The following is a 12,524-nucleotide window of genomic DNA, read 5'->3' as shown; positions in this document are numbered from 1 at the left end:
GGTCTATGTAGCGGAGTTCTAGATCAGCCTAGGCAACAGCGTAAGGTCCTGTCCAAGAACAAAGAAAGATGCTGGGAAAAGCCAGATTTAATTTGTCTTGTTACTGTTTGTTTTGGAGACAGGCTGAGCCTGGTGGTAAAGCACACCACCCTGCATCCTGTTACCAACAGTAAAGAGAAAAAGAATAAATACTGTATGATTCCATTTTCACTCATTCATGGTGACAAAGAAGTACAGCAGTGGTGACCTAGGGTGAACGCCCAGGGATGGAGACTATGGAAGACAAAAGAAAGCTTACAGGTGAGATTGTATTCACACTTGTGACCATGGTAACCTTTTCATGAGTAAAACGTTGGTCACTTTCAATAAGGGCCTTGCACAGAGTGTCAATCAAACTGTGTGCCAATCAAAGAAACTGTGCAACAGGCTGTTGGGGGTGGAAGAGAACAAGGTATTCTCTTATAAAGAGGCTAAGCCAAAAGGAAGGAAGCCATAGAGGCTGCAGGACCAGGCTTCCCGACACACTGCTCTGCAAGCTGCCAACGCTGCATCTGACTTAAAGAATCTGTCTAATCGGGATGGGTATGGCCCTCATGCCTCACTGGACAATGACAGGGGGACTGGAGCCATTACAAGGTCCCCTTCACATACTGGAGGTCAGGCCTCTATCCCTGCCTTCACAAGTTTAGAATTGCCACAGCCCTTCTATACTTAGAGAAGGGAGATGTCAGGGGCAGCCCTGCTTACACACTGTAGGCCTAAATTCAGCCATAGGCCTAAAATTAGCAATAGGCCTGTCATACATGTATACTAACACCAAGTCTTGGGTCTCTGTGGATAAACACTGAAACAGATGGCTATAAGCTATTGTAAATAGGCAGTTTTTGTGACAATTTACCAGCCTGAGTAGTCACAGACCTTGTAAACGGGTAGCCTTGGCAGACAACACCAACAAGTGAATCATAGGCAGAGTCATATCGACCTGTCCCCTGAACCCTCAACCAGCTGATACCCTGTTCTGAAAGATATCTGTATTCCCCCTGAACACCCACGCTCCAGTGTCATCCCCTTCCCCACATCCTGCCTTTTTGTGTTTATAACCCCTATGTGAATGAGTATAAATTATAATTTGAAAAATAAATAAATTATTTATATATATATATATTAAAAAAAAAGAAAAAAGTAAAATTGGCGATTTGATCAGATTTGATCAGACTATAGACAGACCGCCTTCTTTGCATCGGACTGTCCCCAACTTTCTCTTTCAGGTGATCTCCCCAGACCCCTGTTTAATGCCCTGCTGGACAGGACAATGCTACAAGTTCCCAGTTTTTGTGAGATGTTACCCAGCTGAAGAGGGCCTTGGTTTTGCATCTGTCTTAGAGTAATTTCTGTTTCTGTAACTAACCCTTGACTCATATTCCTTTAAGTAACCTCAATAAAATTATTGGTTCACTGAAAAAAAAAAAAAAAAGAAAGAAAGAATCTGTCTAAAAGGAAATCGGCAACTGCATGAGCATACTGGTTAGATCCACTTTCCACACCCACATTTCCTGAGGAGAAAAGCAGCACACTGAGAACACTCTGGCCCAAGCTCCTTTCCTAATCACTGCTATGCCACAGCCCATGGAGCAGCCTTGTCTGAGCCTGCCCGCAGCCGGATGAGGAGAACAACAGTCATCGATGCTCCTGCTCCAGACAGCCACAGAACTGCAAACAGCAGTGACCTGTTAATTACATACCAACCACTGAGCTATTCAGGAAGTCACTGAAATCAAGCAACTCATAAAGAGACAACCAGACACTTTTATTTGTTCAGAACGCTTATTTTCAGTTAGCTGAGGTGATACATGGTAAGTGTATTACAATTACTTTGTCACCATCCAAAAGTTCAAATTCCATATTCGGACCTTATACAACATCCTTGCATGTGAGTAACAATATGTAACCACACCATCATGACAACTTTCTCATTTTCTTAGACCTACGTCTCCCAAGGAAGTGAAGATGTGAAAAATAGCCATGTTATTCTCATTTCTTGTAGTTTATGTTTTAGTTTATAAAATTCTTAGGAATTTTATGTTATTCAAATTATTCCCAAATTACATATACAAATTTTAAATGTTTTCTTGCTCATGTCTGATAACAGACTTTTCTCTCTCTAAAAGTTTACAACTTAAAAATATTTTCTTTGAAACATGAGAAAGACATAGAACCTCCTAAGTTACATATGTAGCTTGGATATGCCTTAAAACATTATTTTCAAATATCGCAAATTATATATTGAGAACACATCTTGCTATTCACATTTAAGAACAGTCCAGTAGGTCTGTGCTCTGCGTGTGTTTACATTACTTCAGAACTTATTTTTACCTTTTGATAAAGCGTTATCTACAAAGTTTTCTCAATATTTAATAAATGAGACAAAGCAGTCACTGAAGACACGGGCTGCGGCTTCAGCGTTTTCCTCTTTCATCCTGTGTCACGAAATTTCCTGTCCTTCAGGGTTCCTGACAGATTCTCATCTTTGTAATGTCAGCGCGGCAGCTGCTCCTCAGCTGCTGGAGCATCCACCCTCCGAGCACAGCGTTCACTCAGCACTGAAATCTGACAGCGCTGATGTTCTCCAGTTCCAGTTATTTTAACTGCAGGACCACCTGAAAACACAAATGGGGAGGAGCCATGTCAGGGCAGACTAGAAGGAAGCTGCTATGTGCTAGATGAACTCTGAATGTGAAGAACAACAGGCAAATGGGGACAGGGGCTTATGGCTCCAAGGTCTGGGCTCCGTCACTCAGCACTCAGTACTCAGACCAGGCTCCACCACACCCACGTCCCCGAAGGCCTGCAGGCTTCGGTTGCAAGTATAGTTACTGGACATGAGGGTCAATCATGAAGGCTAAATTAAAATGTGAGCAACTAGGCAGAATGGGAAGAAGGGTTACTGGGGCTTAAAGGGGCAGAAGAATGTAGGAGAATCATGCCAGCCAGGGAGGTGACCAGGGAGAACTGGGAGCCAGTCCCTGAGAGCTGCCTAAGAAGGAGCAAACACTGACAATAAAAATCATGTTTTCCTCTTCCCCACAGCAAATCTCTGCTATTTAAACACTGTTTTCTGTGTACTACACACTGGGCCTGGCTGCTGGGGTTCAGATACAACTCTGCTGATAGGAAGATTTGGAACATTCACTAATTCGATCACTTGTCAGCCTGATCCTGTCATAACTACAGTTATATTTTATCTCCCACACTCAGAATGTTACAGGAGCAATTTTTAACATTTGTCCATCCAAATAAGACATTTCTTTTTTTGTTATAAAATCATGAAGGTTATTTTTTAACTAGAGAAGCTTCAGAATCAACTAATTTCATGGTCTCAAGGTAAACTTTATTTTTAAGCTTAATGAATATCAAAGGAAAACAAAATGTATAGTTGAAATAATACTGCTATTTTTTTTTTCAGAAATAACTACTAGGTAATTAAATTCAGAACTTGATAACCAAATGTTGTAAGCTATAATTAACTCAACTGCTAAAGTAGAGGTCAGAACATCCCAACCAAGTCTTTTCTGTGCTTGATATTAAGTATTAGTGAAGTGAGACACATTAAAACCCAGCTGGAATTCTACTTTTCCTACTCAGGGGTTGACTTAAGCAGCTACACTACTGTCGGATCCAATTTAAGCGAATACCTTATGAGCCGCCTCCAAGGAGCTGATCAGGTTCTGAAGTTCCTCTTTACCCATTTCCACAGTGTACGGCTTCACCTCGCCGTTTTCCTTCACATCCAGGTGAAGGGTTAAAAGGGGCATCTGCAAGGTGGCGATCTTGTCACTAGAAAGGGCAAGCTGTCGAAAGTGTTAGTATGATGACACCACACGTGGCCTGGCTGCTGAGAATGCTCTTACGTTCAAGTTAACACAAAACCAGTCATTTACATGAGGTTTGCTATTACCTTGGAACGACGTAGTCTCAATATAACCAATTTTAGGCAATTTTACTTTAAAAGAATAAGTGCACTTAAATATTACACACAAAAACATATAAATAACTAGACTCTTACCTTTAACTGCCAATCAAAATCCTGCAGCTGCGCACAAGAAATATCAACTATTTCTCCTAACAGGGCCTGCTTGATCTCATGTCTCCTACTCTTTAAACATTTCAAAACAGCTTCTTGATGACATGAATTCAGTTGGTTCAGTTGCTGCAGTGTCTATGAAAACACAAACGGCCAGAGAGTAAGCAAAAGGGCCTGCAGCTTCCAGTGTGAAAGCCCGCCATCCTCTTAAAATGACAGTATAATAAAAAGAGATACCTCAATAACTATAAAAAGCGTAAGCTGAAAATGTGTAACCCAGACAGATCTTAACAAGTTCCTGCAAGCCAGATGCTAAGAAAGCGGCTGCCTGACAAAGCGAGAGAGATCTGTGCACACTGAGCCACAGCCCTTCCAGCAAGGAGTCTACAAGAAACAGAAGAAACGCACGAGAAAACCCCAAGTCCTACAGCTGTGTGTGCCTAACTGCACAGCTCCAAAACACACAGCCCAGCATAGCCTACGGTTTTAAAGAGAACTGGGTAAGCGCATATTCACTGAGATATTAACACATACTTTTAGTTGCTGCCAGAAACTCAAGAAAGCTTTACTGAGGTTTCAGAACATAAAAATATTAACATTCACCTAATCAAATGGCAAGACGTATACAACACCACACCAGCAGTTTCAAATGTATATAGTAAACCACACACTGAACCATTAAAATGCCTAATACTGAATTAACAAGTTTATATCACTGACAACTGTATAAGTGAGATAAATATTTCCCAACTTAAAAATTACGTAACTTAATACCATTTAATACAAATTAAGTAAAGAAAATCAATGATTCACAAACTCTTCCAAATGATAGGAAAAAAAAAAAAAAAAACCTTACCCAAAGTTATCAACTAACCCAGAATAAAACCTGAGACCTTGACAACAGTATTGTAGGAAAGAGTATACAGGCCAGTATCAATCACACAGAAATCCAAAAATTCTAAGCAAAACAGCGGGTCATCCAACTAACATGCACATGAATATATCATGACCAAGGATACATCATGACCAGGCTGGATTTAATGAGTCAATGACAGCTTAGTTTAATATCCAAAATTAATCACCATATTATTAAAATAAGGGGAAATAAGTCAGAAAAAATGCTGATAAAATCTATTAGCCATTGATGATTAAATAAATCAAGATTACTAGAAACTCCATCTTTTAGAAATCTAACCAAATGCTTGTAAGACTTCTACATTAAAAATTATAAAACAGGGAGAAGTGAGAGGCAACCTAAGTCAATACTACTGCAACTCTCCCCCAGATAATCTAGAAACTCTGTGCAATCCACACGAAAACTCAAAACGGCTTCTACAGTTGACAAGCTGACTTTAAAATGTGTATGAAGACAGAAAGAGCCAAGGAGAGTCAACATTGAAGAAACAGGAGGTTGAAGGTCTTCTACCAGCTGATATCAAGAATTAGCTTAGCATATCCTTAATGCCGTGGTAATTAAAACAGTGTAAAACTGCCAAAAGCCAACACAAAGACTATTGGAATCCAATATAGAGTCCAGAGACAGACCCTACACATGGCCACCTGATTTATTACCAAACACTGCACAGCAGCCCTGTGAGCAACGACAGTCAATACATGTCTAACAGATGGTAGTGAGTCAGAGGGAAGCTGAAGAACAAACCGAGACGGTCCCAGTTCCACACAAAATATTAATTCAAAATATATCTGAGGGATTACAGAAGCTAAAACAATCAAGCTCCACAGGAAAACACACAAAGATACCTTTATATTTCTTAAATACAACAGAGCTATCACTACCCGCCAAAAGAAATCCTGGCAAACTGGACTGCATCAAACTCAAGACTTACTTCCCCCAAACACCCTATTAAGAGAATGAAAAAGCAAAGGACGGAACAGATTAAATGTATATATTCAAAGAAATGCAGATCTAGAATATCTTCTAAATCAACACAACAGATACATAGAACACCATTTATTAAAGTAAACAACTCATATAAATATGTGCAAATAGTTCTCAACAACGTTGTAAACATTTACAACTCCCATGAGGCCCAGTGTAAGCTGTCTAGTTGTCGAAAGCCGAACACGCAGGCTTGTTCTTTAGCATCCTGCCTTCGTCTATATGCTTCAGATGTGTTACAGTGGAAGCAAAAAAAACAACTAAGACAAAGCTGCCATGACTCAGAAAATCCAATTTGGTCCTCCACTCCCTCATGATTAGACCTTCGGCTGCTGTAGCATGTGAGCAGTGACTGAACACATGGGTAGAATCCCACGAACATTGTTAGAACCTCTGGGTGGTGCTTAGTATCAGGTAAAGAGGTCAGGATTGAAACTACCTCTTCTTCAGAAATATTTTTGCCAACTACAGCTTTGAAAAACGTGGTAACATCTTCTAGAACAAGCTTCCATTCAGCTGAATTCCAGACACTGTGGTAATCCTGGTGGGCAGGATAAGCCCGGCCGCAGATGCCATCAACGATTCTATGAAGAAGCTAGGGAGAAAAAGGAAATAAAAGTACTTTAAAGAAAGTGACAAGCCGGGCGGTGGTGGCGCACGCCTTTAATCCCAGCACTTGGGAGGCAGAGGCAGGCGGGATTTCTGAGTTCGAGGCCAGCCTGGTCTACAGAGTGAGTTCCAGGACAGCCAGGGCTACACAGAGAAACCCTGTCTCAAAGAAGAAAAAAAAAAGATGACAAGACAGATTTCTGTTCCTTGCAGAACACAGATGTTGGCAGACAGACCTTTAATAAAACAAGCTAAGACAGAAACACAACTATTTTTAAGACTTATTATTGTTGGTTTTCTTTTCCACTGTTTGTTTTATTGCTTTGTTTTGTTTTGGAGACAGAGCATCACTTCCATAGTCCAGGCTGGCCTCAAACTTGTAGCAATCCTCCTGCCTTAATCTCCCAAATTCAGGAGTTCCAGGTGTGAGCAACCAAACCCAGCTAAATTCCTTCTATTATGATAGCTACCTTTAAGAAGTAAAATAATGTTACAGATACACTATTGTTTTTCTAAAAGCTCTGAAAGCATCATTTCTGTAATAATCAAACACGGTGCTCTTCTGACAGAAAAGCCTCCCACAGGAGCACTACTGCCTTGGCCTCTCAATTTGTCTCCCCTCTCACAACACTCTCCCACTCCTCAGTGGGGGTGCTGAGTTTTGTTTTGCTCTGAGAAAAGCTGGCCATCTTTCCTAGGTCCCTTTCACTCTCCTCACCAGCAACAGAAATCATGGCAGAGTAACGACTATGAAGACTGGCTTTGGGACAAAGCTGGCTGTTATGCCTCCTAGTTCCACTAACTCCTTGTTTTAGTTAAATCCTCTGCGATCCAAATGTAAGAGAAAAATGTCACCTGACCACACAATGTCATAGAATTACATATGAGCACATATGTACCATCTTAGCAGATACAAGACATCTGAAGACAGTCTGCCTTCATTCTTACTGCTGTTACACTACTTCCACAGTTGAAGCCTTCGGTTTTCTACGGCAGATAATCACATTCATGTGATATTGTTCCGGGCAACGTTTGTATCCTGCCAACAGACCATTTAAATCAAACTGGGAAACAGCATTTAGCTAAAAAGTTTTTTGACTCTGATTGTCTTAGATCTTAACCCACTCCATGGCAAACATTAACTCCCACTAACACCACACAGACGGGTAACTTCTGACTCACTTCCACATACCGACTAACGACACTGGCCCATGCCCGATGATAAGACAGTATGTTTTTGTATCATATTCAATTCTTCCCAACGGTTTTACACATATTTCATGTTCTCTCATACTGTCCATAATATAACTCCAAGAATTCAAACTGAGAAAAAATTCAAATACCACCTTTTGTTCATTCATAACCACATATAGTTTGCTGCACTTATTATATAAAATGAAAATACAACAGGAAAGCCACCTGTAATGTCTGCCAAACACTGTCCTGAGGCTCCCTACAACTCTGAGGTAAGCACTGTGACTGTTCTCATTTTACAAGTGAGAACATTGGGGATAAGTGATGCTCGCTCTACCATAACAGAGTTCCAATCTAGTTACCAAGACAGTATATATATAAATAAGTACATGTGACAGAGCACATAGAAACGGTGTTCATGGCAGGTGCAAAGGAGCAAGAAATGGGCTGTATTAAGAGGATGCGTAGCCAGCAGGCATTCCCAGCCACAGCGATGCGCATGCGCGCGAACTAAAACCACAGTGCACGAGTGGGAACTGAAATATTGAGAGGCAGGGAAGCATGAAAGGGCAGAGGACCTTTGAAAAGGTGAGTAGTGGCCAAATCACGGAGAGTCTTGCACACAACAGAAAGGAGTGAAGGCTTTAATCAGTGCTCAGCTTTCATGTGAGGAATGAACATCATTTTTCCACAACTTTGCCAAGATATTTTGAGCAGGAGTAAGTGTAAGACTAAGTAAGAGATTGTGGGAACTATAGAGGCAGAGACGGTGAACAGGTAACAGAGGTTGAAAAGAGGAGTCCAAGGAAAAAACCCAGAGTTTTTTAAATCGAGTGGCTCGGTGAGGATGGTGACACCACCCGAGAAGGCAGGCTAGGGAGGGACCGATGCGGTGAAAAAGGATCGGAGTCTCAAACCAGGGATTCTCCACAGCGGTGGCAAAAGACAGCAGCCCAGGAAGAGAGCTGGCTCCGCTCTCAGATTCAGGAGCCACTGTTTTGGCCATCTCTATATGGGAGGAAAGGAGCCCTGAAAGTTAAGAGACTCAGTCCATAGATAGGTTTCAGGTTTGGCCCTAGCTTGCTGGAAACCTGTGGCTGATATAGCTCACAGTCCTCATTTGTTTAAAAAAAAAAATCAAAGAAAATGTTTAAAATACATTTTCTAGCAACGGACAAAGTGAAGGTAAATTGCTTTCACCTACAACTGGAGCCGACTTTGGGAAGGAGGGCCACAATGAAGACTTATGAAAACCTGGGAGGGCTTAGTGCCACCATCAAATCACTTTCACAGGGGTCTGGACCCAGGGTGTGCTGTAGATAAAGCCTGGCTGGCTGTCTCTGCTCTCCAGAAGCCTGGCTTTGTCGGGTGAGTTGTTTTTGGCGGCTGCAATCGCCTCTTGGTCACACTTAAGTTAGTGGCCACTTCTTTTCTGGTTAGGAGTTGGTTCCTGCCGCCCTCCAGGAGGCAGGTCCGACCAGGTTCGAGTCCTCACCGCATCCGCTGTATCTCACACAGAAAGAGGTACGCAGGGGGGCGTCCAGGAGACCTGAACTCAAAGAGTGCATGACCTACTCGGGGACGCAGCAGACCTCGGGCTCTACCACCCGAGAGACCCCACAACGCACCCCGGCCTGGGCCATTCCCAAGCCCGCGCAAAGTTCTTAAGCCGCCATTGTGTCTCCAGCGGCCCCGGAAGAATTGTCCCGATCCCGCCTTCCCGTGCCCTTCCCATGCCCTTCCCAAACCCCTCACCCCGGCGCCCTGCTCCGGAGGCAGCTTCTGCAGCCGCCAAAGCGGTGTCCCCTCTTCCGGCTCCATCCCCGAGCAGCGAGGATGCTTGTCACGTGACAGGCCTGGCCCTTAGGCTCACGCTACGATTCGCCCACGTGATGTTCTGGAGGGCGGGGCCGGCGGGCAGGCGCAAAGTCCTTGTACGCGTGCGCAAAGTTTCAATCTTTGGTTTTCCCTTGTAGACAAGAAAGCAGGGTTTTTTCGGCTTGAGGGGACGTCGTTACCGGTCCGCTTGCTATCGGGAGGAAGATTTACAGACCTCAGATCCATTGCAACAGCGTTCGGTGACAGATCTCATGACCCTTCTTCACTGCAGAAAACCATCTAGTAAGAGTAGCCACAGCCTGTGTTTGAACCTAGGCAGGGCCTTTTCCCCAGAAATCTGAGTCTCCTATTCAGGAAGCTTGTCCTCAAAGACAAATTAAAGAAATTAAAGTTAGATTTTTTTTTTTTTTTTGGTTTGGTTTTGGTTTTGGTTTTGGTTTTTCGAGACAGGGTTTCTCTGTGTAGCCCTGGCTGTCCTGGGACTCACTCTGTAGACCAGGCTGGCCTCAAACTCAGAAATCCGCCTGCCTCTGCCTCCCAAGTGCTGGGATTAAAGGCGTGCGCCACCACCGCCCGGCAGATCGTTTTTTGTTTTTTGTTTTTTAATCTTAAGAGATACTTGATTTTTTCCCCATTTGCAAACAGCAAACACCATCCAAGATGGAACTCGTAAAAAGGCAAAGTTAAATATGAAGTATAAGGGAAACGACAAATAATGTTTTAAATATATCCAAAATACTACATAGCATACCTTAGGCTAAAAGTTTATTTTTTTATCTGAAATTCTTATTTAACTGAGTCAGCTATATATTATTAAGCAACCCAAATACTCATTACCCAAGCTAAGAAACAAAACAACCTGCTGGTAAATAAAAACTCATGTCTATACCCGTACATTTACCACAGGACTAAGTCCCAAATTCTTTGAGCTGTAATTTCAATCCAGTGCTAGAATGTTCGTGATAGCATGAGCCTTGTCATGAGGAGGTGCCGTAACAATTAGACAGAAAGGGTGATTACAGCCCGATGTATAATTGTTAGGGTTAACAGTGTTAGAAAGTGCCGAGACACACCGTACGAGAAAGGAACTATCCAAACTGTAAATTATTCTGAGAAAACTGCCCCGTAGCACTTTCAAGGTCAACCTCAAATTCCTTTCTCTAGTCGCTCACTTAAAACATCTACTACTTTCCAGGTTTTGCCATAGTACAAAGACATATTTACAACTCACATTGTTCCAGGTAAAGAAAGCTGTCTTAAGGTGGGAGTAGAGAGTTTCTAAATATTATTATTATCCCCAAATAAGATGAGTAGCTGTCTGGACACCTATTTAAGTACATTAACAAATCTAATGATGGGCCGTGTCATTGTCTCTTGTGGAAGTTGAATTTTATACAGTGTAACATATCAAACAAATGTCTGTCAAGCGTATAATAAATAACAAATACTTGATTTATTTTGTCTTACTAACCTTCACTGCAGCCTTGTGTGCTCAGTATCTCACCCATATTAAAGATCAGGATTCAGACTTAGTGGAGGAATATATAAAGATGATGTAGATACAGATATAGATATATAGATATAGATAGAGAGATGATATAGATATGCCTTGCCCACAGTCACATGAGTGATAGCTGTGGAGTTTGAGGACAGAATGAGTGCTTTGTCTTTCACATATGACAAGGTCCTCAGACATTCAACACCATTGCAACAAGTTCTTTATAGATGATACAACCATTGCTGTCCTCATGCCCTGCCACCAGCATCTCTCCTTCCTCTATTATCTTACCCACTATGACAAGAACATAATGAATTTCAGCACCTGCGACAGTACCCTTCCTCTTCAACACACTAAGGTCTTCTCTGTAATCCTCATAAGTTCCCAGGTCCTTGTCCTTGGCCACAGTCTGAAGCATGGTTAGGAAGTGCTCCAAGTCCAACACCTTTACATTCATCTCATCACTCTTAGGGTTCCCCAAGACCCTGAGCAACTCAGAGATCACAGCTCCCCCACCTCCTGCTTTGTCCTCTCCTCCTAGTCCTATCCCCACAGCCTCCCTCATTAACTTCCCCCTTCTTCTAGAGAAGGGAAAGCTCCCATGGGTACCCCCATGGATACAGTGTTTTACCCTTACCCCTTTGGTTAAAGATCTGGAAGTACTCCTTGAATTCTGGAGTATGATCCTCAATGAAATCACACATCTTGACTATTCAGCTCTGTGTGCAGGACCTTTCCCATAAAGGTATTATTTCTAACTGAGGATTTATCAACATTGTTAACAACTACCAGCCAAATACGACCCCAGGCTCCAACAAACAACGTGTACCTGCTATACACATCTACAGATTCAAATTTATAAGAGGTCAGCAATCCAACCAAGCTCTTTTCACCATAGTTACCATAATCAGGTTAAATTAAAATTTGTAATTCTAGGGCTGGAGAGATGGCTCAGCAGTTAAGAGCACTGACTGCTCTTCCAGAGGTCCTGAGTTCAATTCCCAGCAACCACATGGTGGCTCACAACCATCTGTAATGGGACCTGATGCCCTCTTCTGGTGTGTCTGAAGACAGCTACAGTGTACTCACATACATAAAATAAATAAATCTTTAAAAAAAAATGTAATTCTATCCAGGCATGGTGGCACACTCCTTTAATCCCAGCCTCCAAAGGCAGAGGCAGATGGATTTCTTTGAGTTCAAGGCCCTATAGAGTGAGTTTCAGAACATCCAAGGCTATAAGGAAAGACCCTGTTACAAATAAATAGTAAATAAATGGAAAATGTAATTAATTAATTATAAGATAGAAAGAAAAAAGGAAAGAAAGAGAGAGGGAGGGAGGGAGATGGATGGATGGATAGATAGATAGATAGATAGATAGATAGATAGATAGATAGATAGAT

The 12,524-nt window shown here is 42.1% G+C and overlaps 2 protein-coding genes across 2 annotated transcripts; both read right to left on the bottom strand.

Moving 5' to 3' along the window:
* Nucleotides 1–1,786: 1,786 nt before the first annotated feature.
* Commd8 (COMM domain containing 8) lies at nt 1,787–9,625 on the bottom strand. The gene is made up of 5 exons (XM_028780784.1): nt 9,540–9,625; nt 6,421–6,576; nt 4,064–4,216; nt 3,693–3,848; nt 1,787–2,657 (listed from the first exon to the last, which is right to left on the bottom strand). The coding sequence occupies exons 1-5, from the start codon at nt 9,603–9,605 to the stop codon at nt 2,637–2,639; spliced, it is 552 nt and encodes a 183-aa protein (XP_028636617.1). The 5' UTR covers nt 9,606–9,625; the 3' UTR covers nt 1,787–2,636.
* Nucleotides 9,626–11,311: 1,686 nt separating this feature from the next.
* LOC114632254 (myosin light polypeptide 6-like) lies at nt 11,312–11,825 on the bottom strand. The gene is made up of 2 exons (XM_028780790.1): nt 11,731–11,825; nt 11,312–11,696 (listed from the first exon to the last, which is right to left on the bottom strand). The coding sequence occupies exons 1-2, from the start codon at nt 11,823–11,825 to the stop codon at nt 11,312–11,314; spliced, it is 480 nt and encodes a 159-aa protein (XP_028636623.1).
* Between the last annotated feature and the right edge of the window lie 699 nt (nt 11,826–12,524).

This window comes from Grammomys surdaster, unplaced genomic scaffold (genome assembly GCF_004785775.1).
Source record: "Grammomys surdaster isolate TR1022 unplaced genomic scaffold, NIH_TR_1.0 372, whole genome shotgun sequence".
In the NCBI taxonomy this organism is placed as follows: domain Eukaryota; kingdom Metazoa; phylum Chordata; class Mammalia; order Rodentia; family Muridae; genus Grammomys; species Grammomys surdaster.
This window is presented reverse-complemented; position numbering and strand designations above follow the sequence as displayed.

Bases quoted from the DNA above. Each gene is read 5' to 3' on its own strand.
- LOC114632254 (XM_028780790.1), bottom strand. From the start codon at position 11,825: ATGTGTGATTTCATTGAGGATCATACTCCAGAATTCAAGGAGTACTTC. The intron at 11,697-11,730 runs GTACCCATGGGA...CTCTAGAAGAAG, and splicing joins AAAACACTGTATCCATGGGG to GGGGAAGTTAATGAGGGAGG.
- Commd8 (XM_028780784.1), bottom strand. From the start codon at position 9,605: ATGGAGCCGGAAGAGGGGACACCGCTTTGGCGGCTGCAGAAGCTGCCT. The intron at 4,217-6,420 runs GTAGTTTCAATC...GTGTTTTCATAG, and splicing joins AAAATATTTCTGAAGAAGAG to ACACTGCAGCAACTGAACCA. The intron at 2,658-3,692 runs GTATTCGCTTAA...TTGTGTTTTCAG, and splicing joins CCTTGGAGGCGGCTCATAAG to GTGGTCCTGCAGTTAAAATA.